This window comes from Gavialis gangeticus, unplaced genomic scaffold (assembly GCF_001723915.1).
Source record: "Gavialis gangeticus isolate Ggan-Ray unplaced genomic scaffold, GavGan_comp1, whole genome shotgun sequence".
Lineage (NCBI taxonomy): Eukaryota > Metazoa > Chordata > Crocodylia > Gavialidae > Gavialis > Gavialis gangeticus.
In genome coordinates this window covers 52272665-52292591 of record NW_017728994.1, presented here as the reverse complement: position 1 = coordinate 52292591, position 19927 = coordinate 52272665, and the positions used below count along the sequence as shown (strand labels likewise).

General features: G+C 49.3%; 1 protein-coding gene across 1 annotated transcript in view; it reads left to right on the top strand.

The window, feature by feature from the left end:
* The window catches only part of XPNPEP1 (X-prolyl aminopeptidase 1), a 38924-nt gene that overhangs the window by 4355 nt on the left and 14642 nt on the right, over nucleotides 1-19927 (top strand). The window contains exons 3-10 of the mRNA XM_019502778.1: nucleotides 4701-4764; nucleotides 6649-6753; nucleotides 7172-7264; nucleotides 8307-8450; nucleotides 8906-9001; nucleotides 12246-12327; nucleotides 13798-14008; nucleotides 17699-17788. Coding sequence (XP_019358323.1) covers nucleotides 4701-4764; nucleotides 6649-6753; nucleotides 7172-7264; nucleotides 8307-8450; nucleotides 8906-9001; nucleotides 12246-12327; nucleotides 13798-14008; nucleotides 17699-17788 — 885 coding nt within the window. The remainder of the gene's footprint in view (nucleotides 1-4700; nucleotides 4765-6648; nucleotides 6754-7171; nucleotides 7265-8306; nucleotides 8451-8905; nucleotides 9002-12245; nucleotides 12328-13797; nucleotides 14009-17698; nucleotides 17789-19927) is intronic.

Sequence of the window (19927 nt, the reverse complement as noted above, 5' to 3'; positions counted from 1 at the left end):
TGGTGCTCCTCAATCCCAATCTGCACCCCCCCCCCCCGGTGCCCCAGGGCCAGGACCTGCAGCCCCTGCCCGCCCACCGCAGCAGTGCCTGAGTCCCAGCTGCTGCCCGTAGGTAGCAGCAGCTGCTGAGGCTGGAGTGCAGAGCCTGGCTCCCGGCCCCCCGCCCGTGTCCCTTCCCCCACTGGTGGCATGGCCAGAGTGGACCCACAGGTGTGGGGAGGATGTGGGATGCCCACTGTGGGCTTGGGGCTTCCTTCCCTGTTGTCCTTCCCTGGGCCTCTGCAGCTCAGCGAGCAGGACATGGCATGGGAGAGAGCAGAATCCCCCAACCCCATCTGCTGCTGTTGGGACCCCATTTGGGATCACGACCCATGGCTTGGGAACTGCTGCCCTAGGGAGCAGGTCCCATGTCTCTTGTATCTTCACATCTGGGGCCCTGTCTCTCCAGCTGTCCTCCTCTCTGTACCAGGTGCAGGAGGTCATCCCAGGGCTTCTGTCTTGGGAGTTTAATCATGGTTGCCGTGATGCTTGGGTGTCTCCGTCTCCTGCACTTAAGGCTGCCTTGGTGAATGGTAGGGATTTAGACCACAACTTCAAACTGTTGACCCCTTTCTCACCGTCTCCATAGGCTCTCCTCCATTTTCAGAATCTGTGTTATAGGAGTGTTTTATCCCTCCAGCATTTGAGATCTGAAAGGGCCTGATCTTCCCTTGACTAGGCTCCAAGATTGTCCCTTAACATCTGTGCAAATGCATGTTAAAAGCTCCTGAATCTGTGTGCTTGGCAGGCAAGTACTGTGCAGACGTGGACACAGAGTGCAAAGCAGCTTGAACTGGGCCCTGGGAACACAGTAATGACATATTTCCTTTAAGGAGACTGGCCTGGCAGCCAGGTGCAGTAGGTGAAGGGTTCCCCTGCTGCTAGTCAGCACGCTTGTGCTTCAGGCTCTGTCTTGGCCCACACGTAACTCTGGGCTCATTTGGTCAAAGTTTAAATGTGGTCACATATGTGAAGGGGTGCCTCCTGCAGGGCTCCTTTCCCTCTCCCCCACCCCCATATTGGTGTTTCCGACAGTGAATGCAGTAATGCAAGGAACCCCACGGTTTCACGCCCTGCTGGGCCATTTGTTCAGGTTTCTGTACAGAACAAAATAGAGTGGAAGGAAGTGATTGATGAAAGCTGCTTGTTATGTGGCCTTTTGGTTTGTGTCTAGGAGGTCTCTGCTGTGAGAGCTGCCCCATTTCCAGCCACTGTACCAGGAGAGAGCTGCAGGCTCCTGATAGATTGTGTTGAGCTGCAGTTTCCAGGAGTTCAGCTTAGGGTGAACCTTAAAACCCTTCTCCTGTGGTGTGTGATGTATCCCCAGCTCCCTTTCTTAGTGGGTTGTGGCATCATCTGCATTTTACCATCCAGAACATTGCAGCACAGCTCCTATTAAAACGTTAATCCAATTCATGAGCTTCTCACATTTACTTGGTGTGAGGAACCGAGTTGGCCTCTCTCAGAAGCTCTGACTTTCCTGAGGCTGCCCTGGAATTTATGACCATTTTAGCCAGCGCTGGATCTTGGCTGCACCATTCACTTTGATTTTGGACCCCAAAGCCATAGCATAGCTCTAAACTGGTGGTAGGAGATCGGAGGGAATAGTCAGCGTCCTTGTGAACCAGCTTGTTAAAGTGGGGGAGATGCCAGGTGAACACCCACTGAAGTCCATGAGACGACTCCCATAGATTGGACGTTGGGTCAAAAAGGTCAAAAGATCTGTCCTGAGCCAATATACCCAGTGTGCCAGTGGGGGTAAGGCACTCCAGTTTCTCAGCCCATGGCACAAAAGAGAGGGCTGAGCTTCTTCTATGAACCAAAGGAAGCAGGTGCCAGTCTCCCACAGTACACACAGTTCATTTTAGTTCCTTTGACAATCCCAGTCTAGCTGTTAGTCATAGACCTGGCAGGAATATTTCTGATGAATAGTATAACCGGACAAAAATGGGTTTTGAGAGACTGCAACTGTTCACAGAATTGGCTTGAATTCAGCAAGCTGTTGTGGCTGGAACATAACGGAGGGAAGTTTTGATAACACGGGGACAGTTTGTTTCAGCCGTTTGGAAGTGAGAGATTTCATTTAGGAATCTCTCTTGTTTTGAACATTTTTTCAAATAAAACTTTTTGATTTTTTTCCTATTGAAATGGCATTATTTGTTTAAAAATTGGCCTAAATTAAAAAAAAAAAAAGAAAGTGTTGAAAACGGTTAAAGAATTTGGAAGTGAAATAAAACATTTCATTTTTGGATTGAACAAAATGTTGGGGGTTGGACCAAAATTAAATTCCTTATTTTCCTCCCCGTTTCATCAAACAATTTTTTTAAACGTGTATGTCTCTCTGACCAAACCAAATATTTTTCCTGTTTTTTTCTTTTTTCCAGTTTGGTAAGGATCTTGAGAAATCCATGATTTGCCATGTTGCATTTGTCAGGATATGTATCATGACACCGACTGTAGTGGCTATAGCTTGATAGACCCATGTAGTTCAAAGTGGATCTGGGGTTTGTATTTCCTTGAAGCTGGGGACTGTTCCAGTTGGATATGTCAGGGGGTGTCATGGAAGGAGGTTATGCATTGAGTTGGGTTTGGATGGGCGATTTTGGCCCGGGCTCCACCATGACTCGATTCACTCCCACCCCAACACTGCTATCGTCCTGTCTTTGACCATCCCGTCAGGCTGGTCTTCCACAACTAGTAACCACTGCACCATGTTGGGGTGGATAGAAGTGCCCTCTGCTCAGCATGGTGTGCAGTTTTCCACAGCCTGCCCTGACCTATTCTGGCTTTCACAGTGGTGTTGACCTTGCTGCAGTGAGCATGGATCCATCCCCAAGGTATGCGGTAGGGTTTGCTTTAAATAGTCCTGGGTCAGGGTCAGTCCGGAGGGTACAGTGGACTGTCCCGACTGCTGTGCTGCATTGGAGCTAGAAGGCACCGCACCTGCTACTGGACAGCAAATCCAGCAGATTTCACTGCTCTAGGGCCTGACCTTGCACATGTTCACTCATGTGAGTGATCCTTTTGACTTCAAAGGGGTTACTCAATGCAGAGTGCCCTCTGGATGGGGTGCTGCCAGGATGGGGCCATTGCTTTCCCTCGGGGCATGTTGCTGGCTGACAGGAACGCAGCAGGTGTGGTGGGGGGCAGCCGTGAAGGGCCTGATCGGGGTAGGGGTGAGTATGAGGTTCAGGGAAGCCACAAGTGGAGCTCCCATCATCTGGCTGGCTTTGGTGGGCAGCAGCTCCACATGGTGCTTGGCATTTACAGGTGCACAGTGTTGGCTTTAGCAGGCGTTGCAGTTATCACAGGAAGTGATGGAAAGACACTGCTAAATCAGGAGCCTTCTGAGCCCTCTTCCTGCCCCATCACTTTTCCCAGGCTCTTCAGTTTTCAATAGCTTGTGTTTGAAACTTAGGGAAAGATTTTTGGAGGATAAAAGTCCTGGCGGATTTTGAGCGGGTGCGCTGCCAGCTGCATCAGCCAGGTGCTGTTCTCCCCCTCCGCCACGTGCACCAGGAGCCGGACCGAATGGAGAAATCAGGCCCCTGAAGTTTAACCTTTCTGCTCTGTTCGTGGCCGTTTGGTGCCGCAGCAGAATCGGGAAGGGAGGGGATGGTTCTCTGTTGCTCCTTTTGCAGACTCTTGCAGGGGGATCTTTGCAGCTACTTCGAACCGGGGACGAGAGCTCCAGCCTTGGTGCTGCTGGCTAGGACTAAGCTGTTTGTTTGAATGGGGCAGGTTAATTAAAAACAAGTCGAGCCATGCTGACCTCTGATTGTACAGGAACAGGATCCCAATCCAGGATGTGCTGGCTGGTTCCAAGAGCAATCAGTTTTCTCTTTTCATTTTGGCAGCAGGCTCTGGATTCTGGGTATTTCTACCTCCTCAGCTGTTTTAGATCTTTAGGGATTTTTGCTGTGTGCGCAGAAAGAAAAAAAGGTGCCCATGCCTGCCAACTGTAGTGTCAACCTTTGATCTAGCCTCAAGTTTCCCTTCTCTTTCCCAACCCCTTCCTGCACACCTTGCTTCACATTGGGAATCACCTGTGCAGTGATAATAATCAGTACCTTTGATTAGTACTGGCTTGGGCTGGATGTGAATGGGGGACAGAAAGGTGAGAGGATTGATGTCTTGCCCTAAGGGCTTAAAAGCCTTCTGGCCCAACACCCTGACGGTTTCCTTTTAATGGCATTGTTTTACGGGGAGGGAGAGATTTCAAGTGCTGCTTGTACGCTCCAGCTAGAGGGACATCAATAAACGGAGCCAAGTTTAAAGCTTTAATGCAGTGTGTACTCTCGCCTCCTGAGATCAAGGAGTGCTTGTGTGTGCTTTTCCTCTCCCGCTGAAGCTTCAAAGGCAGGAGCTGTTTGTTGCCAAAAGAGGAGGCTGGCTACGAAATAAACATCTGCAAACTCTGAAGCACATCAGTGTTTCTAGATGGTTGTGGGAGAAAAGGGCTGGGGGGTTGAAAAAGAAATCACCGGATATCAATATAAAATAATCGCACATCATTCAGTGTCTTGCAGGAGGGAGCTTGGGGTGAAACATGTTTCTGTCTCTCATTCGAACCCTTTCAGAGAGAAACGGAGCTGATCAAAGTCATTCTCATCCGCCGATATTTTTTTGGACACTAATTACTGCATCTCTCATTTTTGCAGAGCGAGTACATTGCGCCCTGTGACTGCCGGCGGGCGTTTATCTCTGGATTTGATGGCTCTGCAGGTACCGAACCTTTGTAGTTATTTGAATCCATGTTCCCCCTTGTGCAGAAGCAAGTCTAATGCACAGCTTGTACGCAGGGTGGAAAGACAAACCTAACCAACATGTTGGGACATTTCCCTTCCCATTTCGGCATCTGCAAAATTACGAGTTGGCCACCAGCTGGAATGACGTAATATCAGTGCTTTCATAAAAGGTTGAACCCTGAGTGAACCTCGTATGAAGGCAAGTCCTGTTAACTCTTCCACGGGGTGCTTGTGCCTTGCATGTATTTCTTCTCGCTTGAACAGATTTTGCATTCGCTGTCAGAGCTAGGATCGAGGGTAAACAAGGCGTGCGAGACCCTTCCAGTCTCCTCCCAATGAGGCGAGTGCCAGAAGTACTGAGTTGGGAAATGGAGCTGTTGGGAAGAGTTTGCTTATCTTCCAGGAGGACAGGATGTTCTCTTGGCCGAGGCACGGGACAGGAAGTCGGAGGATCTGGGCTCTGTCCTCTGCAACATACTTGTTGTGTGTGATTGTTGGCAAGTCCCTTAACCTCCCCACACCTCTTTTTTTTCCCAGCCATAATTTGGCCCTAACCAATAACACTGACTTAGTGTGCAGCGTTGTGAGGCTTCCTTCATTAATTTCTGTCGAGCACATTTAGCTCCTTGCGAGAACAGTGCTAAGGATACAGAGCAGCAGGGTGGTACCTGTATAAAACACCCCCCCCGGTTACTTCATGCATTGTGGGTGGCTTCCTCACATCCTTCCTTTCTCTGCTTTGAATCCTCTCCTTGTATTTGGAAACGCTTTGTTCCTGCCTCTAGGACCTGATGTTTCCGGCTTGGTCTGTCCTGGGCTCAGACAGCATGTGCTGAATGAAAGCTTTTATTTTAAAACGGTTTGGGCTCAAGCAGCTTAAAAAGGCTTTGGTGAGCTTAGATGGGGCTTTGAAGTTGTCCTCCAGCAAGGTCTATTTGTAAGAGAGAAAACAGCCACTTGTAGGGCTGGGCCTAGGACTCGGGAGACTTGGGTTCAAATCCCACCTCTGCCACATACTTCCTTTATAACCTTGATCAAGTCTCTTAACATCTTTGCCCTTGATCTAGCAAGTGATATAAACACATGCTGTCACTGAAGCATGTGAATGATCCCATTGACTTCAGTTCCTGTTTCTTTGGTACCTTGTGATATTATCCGTGCCACCACAGCTTTGCACCCTAAAATGAAGTTAATCTTGCTTCCCTTCTTCCACTCTGTCTTGTTTACTGGGACAGGGCAGGGACTGTGTTAGTGCTGAGCTCCAGTCTCTTGTGCCCAACCTGTTGCCCAGTCACAGTAATTCTGGAAAGAGGGATTTGGTTCATTCACAGTGGGCACATCTGCATGGGACTTTTACTGTGGACCTGACTAGATCCTCAGTAAAGTGTCAGTGTCTACACATGAGGTGCTATTAGGCTGCAGTAAACTAATTAACTCTGCTGTAGGCTAGTACTGCCCAACACAAGTGCTATCCTATGGTGAAATTATTTACTGTGTTGCAATGCATGTGTAGATGCGCATCCTCATGCCCTAGTCAGCCACTCTGCAGCATGTTGAGCCAGGTCAGAGTAGCCCTGGGTTGGCAGGCTAGTGGGTTGGCATGGCTGGGCTGGGCTTAAGCCAAACCAGTCTGAAGGGGCTGGAAAGATATGTTCAGCCCCCTGCTGTAGACTGTCCGATGCAGGACTCTAAAGGGGTTTGCAGCTTAATTGGATGCAACAGTCCATGTTCCTATTAGTACGGTGTTAGACCTGCGAATGAGGTACCAAACACATTAGTCTCTGCCTGCCTGGATTCTGATAACAAGAAACATTCCCCTTTCCTTGCTCCCCATTATGCTGCTGTTATACTCTCCACCCAGGTACTGCCATTATAACCGAGCAGAATGCAGCCATGTGGACGGATGGACGCTACTTTCTGCAGGCAGCCAGTCAAATGGACAGCAACTGGACACTCATGAAGATGGGTGAGTGGGAGTCCATGCTATTGATGCACATCGCGAGCTATGCGGAGACTCTGTATAGTCTGGCTAGTGGATGCCAGAGCATCTGAGGGCACTCATGCCAGTCTAGTGCCCTTCACAGCGTTAGAGTTTCTTTCAAAAGGGAGATGGCAGGAATAGCTTTGTGTATCTGTAGGAGATGCCACATGCATATCATAAAATCACAGAAAATGAGGGTTGGAAGGGACCTCAGGAGATTATGTAGTCCAACCCTCTGCTGAAAGCAGGACCAGCCCCAACCCGATCATTCTAGGCATACCTTCGCATGTGCTTGAAACTGTGACTTTGCTGTTGGCATGGGCTGTATTGGAAAGGTCCATAGACACCACTGCTGCATCCTTCGCTCTTTGAATGCTATTTAAACCCTCTCTCTCTCCTTTAGGGGTGAAGGATACTCCTTCTCAGGAGGACTGGCTAGTGAGTGTGCTCCCAGAGGGCTCCAAAGTTGGAGTGGACCCTTTCATCATATCAGCTGGTAAGTTCGTGCGCTTCCGTCTAGCTTGGGGGAATTCGATTCTGCTTACTTGAAGATTCCCAGGGGTTTTAGGAGGATGGAGGATCCATCCTCATTTCCCAGGTTCAGTGTACGTGATGAAACTGTTAAAAGCTGCTGCATTCCAGCTCAGAGGTGACTGTGTAATAGACAGTCACCTATTACATGGCCACCACTGTGTAGTAGGTGTGATTGACCCAGGGACAATCAGTTACTGTATGCATCAGGTTCTGGCTAATATTGCTTGAAGGTATCACTAGGTCCCCAAAGAGGTACATCGGCATGCTACAAAATAAACCTTCAGGTTCTTTAGGATCCTGTCAGTAGCTGCAATGGCTGCATCTTGCTGGAGCGCGAAATAAATTGTACACAGCAGGATTGCGTAAGGAGACAAAGGCTTTGCGTGGCTTCCTGGTCATGCCTACCTAATCCCAGGCATAAGGTCAGAGGTGCAGGACTTGAGCACAGGTATACCCAAGACCTTCATAAGAGGCAGAGTCAATAGCCATCTTCCTCCTTGCATTTGCCGTCTTTCTGGCATGTACGTCTTGTCTACGCTGCATGACCCAGCATCTGGTCCCTAGGTTAGAAAGTTCAATTTTCACTGAACCTTCAGGGTCTGCCTGTCAGTCTAGTCCTTGTGTGGCTAGAGTATGTGGGTGTCTAGGATATATGCTATATCCCATAAAAATGTGGGCCCCTAGCCATATTTTTTGAGATGATGGAATCATTTCATTGACACCACTGTTTGTGGATTGGGCCTGTGGGGAGAAGTTGGGCATTAGGAGTCTAGTGTATGTAGTTGCTTCCAGCCTCCAAAGGCTGGGTCCAGGGAGGTCAGCGGAGGTCCTAAAACCTCCAAGGATGGAGATCTTGTTGTCGTCTTATGTGCTTTGGGAGAGGAAAAGCAAGCCAAAGGGAAGGAGAAAGCTCAGACTTTTCCAGCTTCCCCTCACAAAGAGGGGACATTAGCATTTCACTGTTTGCCTTTGTAGCCAGCTCTGAACTCTCTCCCCTTTGGCAGATCAGTGGAAGAGGATGTCCAAAGTCCTGAGAAGTGCTGGCCACACACTCGTGCCAGTCTCAGAGAACCTCATTGATGTGGTCTGGGTAGATCGCCCTCAGCGACCTTGCAAACCCCTGATCACCCTGGGTCTCAGTTACACAGGTCAGTGGGATCAAACCTTGGGCTGGATTCTCTTTCAATCCTTTCTTTGTCCTTTCTTTCCCCATTAAAATGACGTGAGAAGTTTGACAGCAGCCCAGAAAAGTCTGATTAAATTAAGGATCTAACAAGACTCCATTTATTCTCTTCCAGGTTTTCTGAAAACCAGAAACAAGTTTTTGGAGTCTGGAGACCATAGAGCTGGGTGCATTAAAAATATGGCTTTGGGAAAAGGGAACACTTAGTTTGAGACCCAGCTGTGTCCATAAAGGAAGGGGAAGGGGAAGGGGAGCGGGTCAACAATAGGTTGTTTGGCTCTGCTGAAATTCTGGTCTTTTTTTTACCATGCATCATGGCTGTTCCCTTCTGTTTTTATTCCTAGTAACAGAGGAACTGTAGCACATGCAGTTAAAGAACAAACCTCTCCTCAGACAATGTCTGTATTGTGTATTTTGCAGGGGTGGGTTGGAAAGAGAAGATCACAATTCTGCGCCTGAAGATGGCTGAGAGAAAGGTCCCGTGGCTTGTGGTTACAGCCTTGGATGAAGTAGCATGCAAGTATCCCACCTGCCTGGGTTGTTAGCTATCCGTATCCATCTCAACATAACTCTCCCTCGTGGCTGGGACAGGAGAGAGGGAGCCAGTGCCAAGAGGCGGAGATTATGCCAGGGGTTTGCATGTTGTGTGTTGATTAACTTGTATCAGATGCAGCTGTGAGACAGGCATAAGTGGTGAGCATTCATTTCCAGGGGCCCAACAGTTTTGCTCTCACTCATGGTGATGTAAATTCAGAGGAGTTGGGAGCAGATCTTGGCTCTATGTCTGCAGCAAATCACTCACTACACTTGAAACACAGCCCAGGAGACAAGGGAAAGGGAGGTCGTGTATTAAACCCAGGCAGCTTGAGGAAGGAACTGACTGATGAGATATTCTAGATACTCTGTAGTCCTTGCCACCTTTCCCTCACTACCTCTGGAACAAGGCAGCTGTTTTAAACTCTTGAAGCCTTTCCAGCTAAGGGTGCCATTACCACAGCAAAGCTGTTAGTGTCTCTTTGCTCACAAGGTGTCACCGGCAGCATGAGTCTCTCAGGCTAGTGTACATGCACATGCTTTCCACAAGGCTCTTGGTAGCTTTCACATGTGCTGAAACTAGGCCCCAGCTCTCTCTCTTCAGTGTGCAGACTCCTGTAACATGACCCAGTGGGTCCATTGCTAGTCCCCACTTCACAGAATTACAGACAATGGGGGTGGGAAGGGACCTCAGGAGGTCACATCTAGTCCAACCCCCTGCTCCAAGCAAGACCGTCTCCAACTAGATCATCCCAACCAGGGCTTTGTCTACCCTGGTCTTAAAAACCTCCAGGGATGAAGAGTCCACCACCTCTCTGGGTAACCTGTACCAGTGCTTTACTATCCTCCCAGTGAGACAGTTTTTCCTAATACCTAACATAAACTTCCCTTGCTGCAACTTGAGACCGTTGCTCTTTGTCCTGTCATCTTCCCTCGCTGAGAACAGTCCAGCTCCATCCTCTTTGCAACCCCCCTGCAGGGAGTTGAAGGCTGCTATTAAATCTTCCCTCAGTCTTCTCTTCTCTGGACTAAATAAGCCCAGTTCCTTCAGCCTTTCCTCATACATCATGTGCCTCAGCCTCCAAACCCTTTTTGTTGTCCTCCATTGGAATCTGTCCAATTTGCCTACATCCTTTCTGTAGTGGGGGGCCTAAACTGGACACAGGACTCCAGATGTGGCCTCACCAGTGCTGAATGGAGGAGAAGAATCACCTCCCTTCATCTGCTGGCAATGTTCCTACTAATGCAGCACAGCATGCCATTAGCCTCCTTCTCAAGTGCACGCTGCTGGCTCATACTCAGCTTATTGTCCACTGCAACCCCCAGGTCCTTTTCTGCAGAGCAGCTGCTTCGCCAGTCGGTGCCCAGCCTGTACTGGTGCATGGGATTGTTCCGTCCGAAGTGCAGGACTTTGTACTTCTCCTTACTGAACCTCATGAGATTTCTTTTGGTCCAGTCCTCCAATTTGTCTAGGTACCTCTGAACCCTAGCCCTACCCTCCAGCATATCTACTACTCCTCCTCTGCAAACTTGGTGAGGGTGGACATGTCTGACTCTGGGTTAGACTGAGTACAAGTGGGGATGAAGCACTGACCAAGCACCAGCAGGAGATTCCCCGTGGGTCATGGGATCCTAGTGTACCCAGCACTTTATCCTGTTTTGGCCTCTATCCCAAGCCTCAGAGGTCCGCTGGACTGGTGAGAGCAAGGCCAGAACAGGCCCGAGGAGACTATAATTGCTGCCTAATGAGCGAGCATAATATCTGTGAACCCCAGACTGAGCCTAGAATACACCCTGGTGGAGACACCTGTGTTCTGCCGTTGCCTTGTCAGGACCATACCTGAGGAAGAGCAACAAGAGCTGTGCTCAGCAGCGCTAGCATTGTTTGAGCTTTGTGTGCTTCATGCTTCGTGTGTTTGACATGCTATGTCATGAGCAGCACGTGCTTGGGAGTACAAATGACCCGGACAAAATTTCAGCTCCACTGTGGAAACAACACACCTGATGCTGCTGCTGCGGTCACAAGTACAGTCAGTGCAACACGTATGCATTTCTATAAGTAAGCCCAGGGCCTCCTGTGTTGAAAGGGAAATGCATCTGATAGCAGTGAATGCTACCCTAGGGAGCCCTCAATTAGCAGAGAATGGCTTCTTTCTTTCGATATTTACACTGCTTTCCAGTTAAAGCAGGGACAGATCCCAGCTCTCAGGTGGTTACAGCCTCAATACGTGGCAAGGGCTGACCATGAAGAAGGGGGTTTGGGAAAGACTAATAGTAGCATACAGAGAGATCATAGGAGATGCTTATTGCCAGGTGCTGGTCTGGTTCCCTCTTCCCTTCCCGTGTTTGAACCCTCCCTCCCCCCATATATTTAGCCATTGCATTTTGTAATTTTCAAATCTGGGACAGCTTCTGCAGGTGAGGGGGTGATGCTGAAGAGGACACCAACACCTCCTCACTGTATGGGGACCTTCATTTGGCTTGGCAGACACATAACTACCCCTTCAGCATAGAGGTCTGTGGGGCTCTGCTTCTTTCGGGTTACCTTTTCTCTCCCAGGGACAGAAGCAATATATTGTTTTTTATGCTACTGAAATCACACAGCCTTCAGGGTGCCGTGCCAGCCTAGCATTTAGGAGATACACGTGCTGTTCCTTATCCCTTAGTGAACATTTCCAAAAGGGGACTGACCCCTCCAAGTCAGAGGGCTCAGCATGACTTCTGGAGTTGCTGAACACCCAGCTTCTCACCTGTGGCTGAAGGTGAACAGCAGTTTTGAAAATCAAAGCCGCCCAGGGTCTGAAATGCAGGGTACCCAAAGCAAAGGCCACTTTGGAGTATTAGGGCATTTGCTTTCTCCTGTACCAAAAATGCTGTCTGCTAGAACTACCTTCTTGGCTAGGTAGGTTTAGCATGGGAGTTTTTCATGGACACTTCGCAGCCTGCTTGCCCCTGTGATATACTAGATAATTGCAAACTAGTCCCTGTCTTTAGATGTGGGTATAAGATCTGTTAGCTTGGTAGCTATGGCTCCAGTGCCATCTTGCGGTGAAAGTCGGTTACTTCCAATAAAGCAATGAGGATTGCAGGCACTGGTGCCGGGCTTGAAGCCCTAGTGTGTTACTGTCAGCTTGGATTACAACCTCAGTCTGTTTTTTTTTTTCCTTTAATACTGTTGATCTTAAATATGAAGACAGGGCTATAATTATGGGCTCTCTCCTTCTAGGGCTGTTCAATCTCCGAGGCTCCGATGTTGAATACAATCCCGTATTTTTTGCTTATGCCATCATAGGAATTAACAGCATCAGGTATTTGTGTTTGCCCCCCTTCCTTATCTCGTCTAATGGTTGCCTGAGGATCCAAGCCGGTTTTCTCCCCGAGCCTGGTTCTGGCATTGTGTGTGTCTCTTTAAATTGCCTTTGCAATGCCCCTCCCTAGCATTTTTTATCTCACTGCAGCAGGAGAATGGGTGGGTCAGGGAGATTTGATTATGTTCTTGTCTGTGCAGCTGGCTGGGTGATCCAAGGCAAAATGCTTTTGTCTCTTTGTGCTGCACTTTCTCCATCTGTAAAAACAGGACTATGCAAAGCCCTTTCTGATCTTTGTGGTGTCCAGAGCATTTGCCCCAGATACAGATGCAAGAGAACTTATCCCCCTGGGGCAATTCCAGGAGGTGATTCACCAGCGCCATTTAAAAACCACAGCATCTCTTGCTTCTGTGTCCAGGAGTTTGAGCACTGACCTGCGCCCCTGATCCTGTTTCTTGCAACAGGCTTCATGGCTGACTCTGGGATTGTTAGGGTACATCACACTGCCTGCCAAACGTGCACGGTCTAATGCAGAGGCTGGCAATCTTCAACAAGCCCAGGCCAGAACAACCAGATTCCAGTCCAACATGGGCTTGTAGCTTCTGCATTTGTGGGGCTTCACCCGTGCCCCCAGATCCATGCAGCTGGGAGCTGTGCCTGTACCAGCACCACTGCCATGTCTCCCTGGCCCCCTGCTCCCTGGCTGCAGCACAGGCATAGCTTCCAACCCATGGAGAGCTGCACTGGGGCTGGGCATCTACAAATGGCATCTGCACCGCTGCAACTTCTCCCTGATCTCCCCCAACCCTGGCTGCAGTGTAGGCACAGCTGGAAGCTGCCTGGCCTTGGCACAGCTCCTTGCTAGCTAGCCTCATTGTGGGCACGGGCAAGGGAATGCCCTCCAGCTCAGCAGGCTTCACAAGCTGTATGTTGCTGACCCCTGGCCTAATGCTTAGCACCCGGCCCCGGGGGTTCTGTTCATAACTGCAGTGTAGTGCTACAGGGGCGGCCAACCTGCAACATGGGCACCACAAGTGGCTCAGGCAGCCTCTGTGTGTGGCGCATGGCAGATTGGGGAATGGCACAGAAAGCAGAGCAGCAAATCAGGCACGGAGCACAAGGCAGGGGGCAGAAAGTAGGACAGCAGGTTGGGCTGGGGAAGAGGATCAGAGTGGCTCTTAGGGTGGGTGCGGGGCCAAAAAAGCAGCCCCCCACTGTTGTACTATATGTATGTTTTGCGACTCAATGTCCCTTTGTGAAACAGAGGACATGCACCTCCTGGGGAGGGCTGAGGCTGTATTTCAGAGTGAGGTGCAAAGTGCTTGGAGGTCAGATGGCCTGAAGTACTACTTTTAGTGGACAGAAAAGGCATTTACTGATAAAATGTCACCAGCACAGCAGGATTCCCCTGCAACCCTCCCTTCCCATCTGACCGGCACTCATGTGCTCCCTCTCGATATATTCCTGCAGGCTGTTTATTGATGGCGACCGCATGACAGACCCGGCTGTGAGGGAGCATCTGCAACTCGATTCCACCCTGGAGCCTGAGTTTAAAATCCAGGTGGTGCCGTATGAGTCGATCCTGACGGAGCTGCAGGCCATCTGCGCAGGTCTCTCTCCCAAGGAGAAAGTGTGGCTTAGTGACAAAGCCAGCTATGCCCTGACCGAGGCCATTCCCAAGGTTTGTGTGTCCTGGCAAGGGAGGAAGACCCCTCCTTGAAATTCAGTCCTACAGCAAGTGGTTTTAATTAAGGCACCTGCTCTTGGCTTCCCCTCAGCGCCAAGCGAGGGCTGCGGGTCTCGTTTCCTACAGGAGAGCGGCTTTGAAGACGGTGCCAAGCTAACAGAGGGCTGCTTAATGCTGAGTTTGCTGTCACTGGAGCAGGCCTTGCAGCTTGTTAAGCCGATTTACCCGAAGAATTGTCAGATTAAGACAAAACAAGCACGCTGTGGGCGGAGGGGTGGGGTGATCTGGGTGAGGTAAGGTCACTGCACTTGCAGCTTGAGAAGAGTGCACATGCAGACAAGAAATAGGAGCAGCTTTATTCAGTGTGCCTTAAAAGTCAGCAGTGGATTGATTCTCCTTCTGTGTTACAGGCTTATAGCATAGGGACAGAAAGTACAGGGCCTGACAGATATTCAACAGGGGCAATATCTGAGTGAGGCAGGACTTGTCTTCACACAGTGAGCAATTTCACAGAGCACCTGGCTGCATGAAATAGCTGGTTGCCCTTACAAGGGGTGAGCCGGTCTGCTTTCTGACACTCTTAAACTCCGAATTGCTTTAATCCTCCCATGTGTAGTAGTGCTTGGACCAATCCCTTCTGGGATTCCTGAAGCCCTTTTTTCATAGATTCTCTTGTCCCACTGTGGAAAATCATAGTCTTCCTCAAACACAACCTGCTTATTGAAGAAAACAGCTGCACCCACAGCCAGACAGACTTCCACATAGCTCGAGTTCCAGCTGTATTTTGGCCCTGTTTACCAGGGACCCCACCTTGTCTCTGGCATGCCACACAGACACATCTAGTGGAAGATACTGCAAGGTAGCACAGTGCTCTCAAGTGTTATTGCTGGCGGCAAGGACTTTTGGGTTATTTCTAGATTGGGAGCACTGTCAATTAGGGTGGCATTGGGAGGGCCAGGTGCAGTTGCAGTGCTCCCAGAGGGGGCAATGGTTGCATCCTTTGTTAGTTCAGTGGACCCGAGTTGACTTTGCTCATGTGTCTTAACCTCCTGACACAAAGAGCTTGGGTCATTAAGGCCCAGACTCTGTTAGGCTGGTAAGTGGTGCCCAGTGGGTGCATTTGGCGTGAATTACTCATTGGACAAAAAGGGTAGATAGCAGTGGTGGTACCTTCCCTATGAGGGCAGCGCCCTCAACTCTGAGACATAGCCAGGCTCCCTCTCCCTTGCAGCCATCCTTGCCAACCAGTGGGCTGTCTTCAACAGAGAGTGGAGGGTGCTCTGGCCCTGCCTAGCCTTTGTGGCCACCCACTGCCCTGGTAGGCGGGAGGGATGGGTTCAAACCCCCTCTAGGCTGAGGAGGGCGACCTAGAATTTGGGTCTCCCACTTCCTGGGGAAGTGGCTTAACCACTGAGGTGGGATAGGATCACCACAGAGCACAAGTGGACGGAGTGGATCCCTTCTGAGCCTGCTCAGAAGGACGAGATGAATTGTGAACCTAAAATCTGTGTAATGCGCCCTATGTGTCGCAACTAAAGTTGGCCATATGTAGCCTACCTGCCTGCCTAAAAGGGGAGGTGCACTTGTACCTGCATAGGGGCACAGCACTTAGCACTCAAGTCCTGTTGACAGGATTGGGCCTGAAACATGCAAAAAGGGTCGATGCCCCTTCTCGTGCAAAAAGTCCGTGGGTTTTTATGAGCTAGGTAGGTTTTACATCGTCTGAAAGATGCACCCTTCAAGCAGCACAGGCTCTTAATGTCTCCCCACGTTGTATGCATCTAGACAGACTCCAGTTTGTCCAGTTACACATGCTGGTCAGTCTGGCTAGGGGAGCCAGAAAGGTGTGTTGTTTTTCTCTGAGTAACAATGACATTTGATAATATAGAACAGGAATTTCTTTCCTGTTCCCACTGGGGCAGATGGATATACTGAATAGGAACCTGTGCTCTGTGCCTTTCTGCCAGCTCTTAAGAGATATGCACTTTGCCTTACATCGTGTGTAAGCCAAGTAAAAGCTCCCTGTCCCTCCGCCCAGTTAAACATGCCACCCCAGCAGTGTTGGAGACATTGTTTGGTTCCTGTTGGCTTCTGATCTAGGAAATCATTGCCAAGTGCTGACGTGCTCTATGACAGCCCCCAGTAACTAGGTTTGCTTGCTGGGGGAAGAAGGACAAAGGGGCTGGAGCTGCAGCTGAGTAAATTGATGCACTTGTGTTGTCTTCACCAAAAGCTCAGCCAGGTTAGTTGAATGCAGAGTGCCTGGTCCTCAGCTGATGTGAATTGTCAGAGCCCAGTGGAAGTCAGTAGGGCCATGGCCATGTATGAAGCCGAGATTCTGGCTCCTGGGAGGAAATGCTGATATTTTATATTTTATATTACATCAGTTTTGTAAGGCTCCAGCTACACCCCATGCTAGACAGGCTGTATATACATAATGAGTGATAATCCTTGCCTTGAAGAGCCCTAAATAGACAAAGGATAGGAGGGGGCAAAAAGAAGTGAAGCGATTTGCCCAACAACAGACTAAAGGTAGTCTTGCTCCCTGTCCTGTGTTCAGGTCACTGCCTCTGTGCCAGTTTATATCAGCTGAGCATATGGTTTAGAGCAGGGATGTTAGTCCTTGGCCCATCAGCCAGTTCTGGCTTGTGGAGCTGTTCTCCAGCCTGCTGGGCTCCCCACGGGTCCAAAGTTTGGGGACAGGGCAGAAGTGGCAGTGTTAATTGGTGCCAAATTTCTGGACCTGGGGAACACTGTCTGGTGGACTGGTTATTGTGGACCTGAGTGCTAGGGTGGGTATGCAGGACTGAGGTGGCAGTGAACCAGATCCTGGCATGTGAGGCTGGGCCAAGGCACGTGGGCCCCTTCTGCACTAGGGATTTGGCTCATGGACCAGCCTGTGCCACTCATCTGGCCTCTGGAGCTGAAAGGTTGGGTGCTGCCGGCACAGAGTGCTTTAAAGGCTGCTGATATGCTGCTTGGGATACCATAGGGGTCTTGATCACACTTCATCCAAGCCACATGCCAGTATTGGCAAGAGGCCTGTGTATCCTGTAACAGACCTTACAAACTCTTCAGCATAAGTAGACTCTTAACAGAAGAGAAATAGCCCCTGACTGTGCAGAGAGGCCAGACCCCAGTTGGAGATTGATACCAATGGGGAACCACCTGCAGACAAGCTAGGGCTGCTGGACAGTCGTTACTTAAACTCTGGGTGCAACATCCCTCAGGCCAGCAGAGGAGTGAGCAAAACAGAGCTTTGTCATGCTTCCTCCTTCCTGGTCCTACTTACAACACATCCCTTCTTGCCATTTTGCTGAGAGTAGCTGGTCTAAGAGATGATAGCACTGTTTCTGTCAGTTTTCTATGCTAGTTCTGCACCAGGAGAATCCTTCACTGGCCATCTCTGCCTGCTCTGTCTGCCATGGTTGTCCCAAGAGCAGCACAAGGATTTCAGTATGGTACATGACTGAATTTTAGTTCCTTCTTTGAGTGATGATGAAGACTATCAAGCCTCTTGGGATGAAGCCATTTCTTCCCCGTATACCATGCAGAGCTTAGCCAACTCAACCTAAGACAAAGTTGTTAGTTGAAGGGTACTGTAGAAGAGCAAATAGTGACTGTTCTAAAAACAAAGATATTAAATTGTCAAGATGAGTTGTAATTCCTGCCTGTCTGCTCTAGGCTCACCGATACCTCACCCCATACACACCCATCTGCCTGGGAAAAGCTGTGAAGAATGAGGCAGAAACAGCAGGCATGAGAAGAGCGCATGTAAGTGAGACTGAGATCCTATCTTGCTACATCCAGCGTCCTTATACAGCTGCAGACAGTATTTTGCTTTCAGGCCTGGGGTTGTGTTTCCAGTGGATGTAATTCACTGTGAATTCGAGAGCCACTCAGGATTTGGATGGCCTGGATTTTTCTCTTTCCTCCCCTTTTGTCAGGTGTCTACCACCATTAGTGCAGGTTTTCTGCTCAGTTACTCAATGCACCCTTAAAGCTGTGGATGGCATGTGTAGTAGTGCTACTAAGTGCCCTCATGTTCAACATAGTGCTGTTGACTGTGAGCCCTTGGGTGGACACCATATTTGAACAGGTCTTAGTCCAGTGGGTCCCAGGTCCCAGTCAGGCCTTCCCCCCATTGGCATTGCATCGGTTACCCCTTTACAGACATGTCCTAATAATGGCATGGCATAGAGAATAAAGAACCAAAAGAATCCCCTCCAAACAATCATATAAAGCCCTCTGACCAAGCCAGTCTCTAGCGGTTAGTCATTTTGGCTGTCATGATTTTTGGGTGGCCAACTTGACACCCTAAACTGGGACTGATCTTTCTGAAAGGGCAGCATTCCCAGCCCGAGAAAAGTCAGGCTCAGGTTGGGCCACCAAAATTATCTGTCACTTTTGACGATCTTGGCTCTTCTTTCCTTCCTTCTCCGTATCCTGCAAGCATCCGTTTTCTTCAGAAAGGATGTGGACAAAATGGAGAGGGCAACAATAATGATTGGGGGCTGGGGCACATGCCTTGTGAGGAGAGACAGAGGGAACTGGGCTGATTTAGTCTGGAGAAAAGAAGACTGAAGGGGGATTGAATAGCAGCCTTCAACTCCCTGCAGGGAGGTTGCAAAGAGGATGGAGCTGGGCTGTTCTCCGTGGGGGCAGATGACGGGACAAGGAGCAACGGGCTCAAGTTGCAGCAAGGGAAGTTTAGGTTGGATATTAGGAAAAACGCCCAGTAGGAGGGTAGTAAAGCACTGGAACAGGTTACCCAGAGAAGTTGTGGACTCTCCATCCCCAGAGGTTTTTAAGACCTGGCTAGACAGCTTTGGCTGGGATGATTTAGTTGGGGCTGGTCTTGCTTGGAGCAAGGGGTTGGACTAGATGTGACTTTCTGAGGTCCTTTCCAAGCTTCGTTTTCTATGATTCTATGATACTGTTTCTGGGCTTTGAGTCCCCAAGCTCAGAGCCGTTCTGGATGGACATTGAGCATCTGTGCATCTTTTATGATTCCCATCTAATCTTTGGCTTGTGGCTGTGTCTACACCATGACAGCTGCTTCCTCAGAATTGGTACATCTGCTGCGCACACTGCCAGGGAGCCAGCCTGACTCACAGCCTTCATGGCCATTTCACATTTGCGGACTGCAAATTCAATTAAAGCCTTTAAAGACCTGGTCCATGAAGGTGACAAGTGGGGTGGAGCTCTCCCAACACCCAGCTCAAAGTAGGCTGTGTCAGGAGATGTGATACATTAGATGCCTCGTGATTAATGCATATGTAGACATGTGAATTGGCTACATCATGAAAGTACAGAGTGTTATTTAGTTCAGATTCCAGATGCAGATATTCTTGGATCAATCTCTTCTACCATTGACCGATCCCCAGGGTGTTGCAGAGACACTGCAAAAACCATAGGCACATAAATGGGAGGAAAGATCAGACCTAACGAAACATTTAAACCAGCTGTAGCAGGGGCCTGAGACCAAAATCAGCTAGGCCTATCTTTGCCAGTGAGTCCCTTGGTCAGTCTTGGGCACACCACTTCATCTCTCTCAGCCTCATTTTACCCCTCAGAGAACTCAGGCCCTCTTACAAAAGACACATTGGGAGGTGTTGCTGGCATCAGGCTTGCACTTGGCAATCCCTGGTGAGCTAAAGCTCCTCTGCAAACCTTTATTAACATTTATTTTATTGATCTGGTACATTTCCAGTGCTGACATTAATCACAGAAGTTAGAGACTGGAAAGACCTCTTAGATCAACTAGCTCATCTCCCTGCCACTGTACCCAGTGTTCATATCTAATTGCCTTGCATAAAAAAGACTGTCTCCATTGAAGCTTTATAAATCTTACATGAACTCAATTACTTTTCTTTTTTTTTTTTTTTTTTTTTTTTTACCCTTTTTAATATA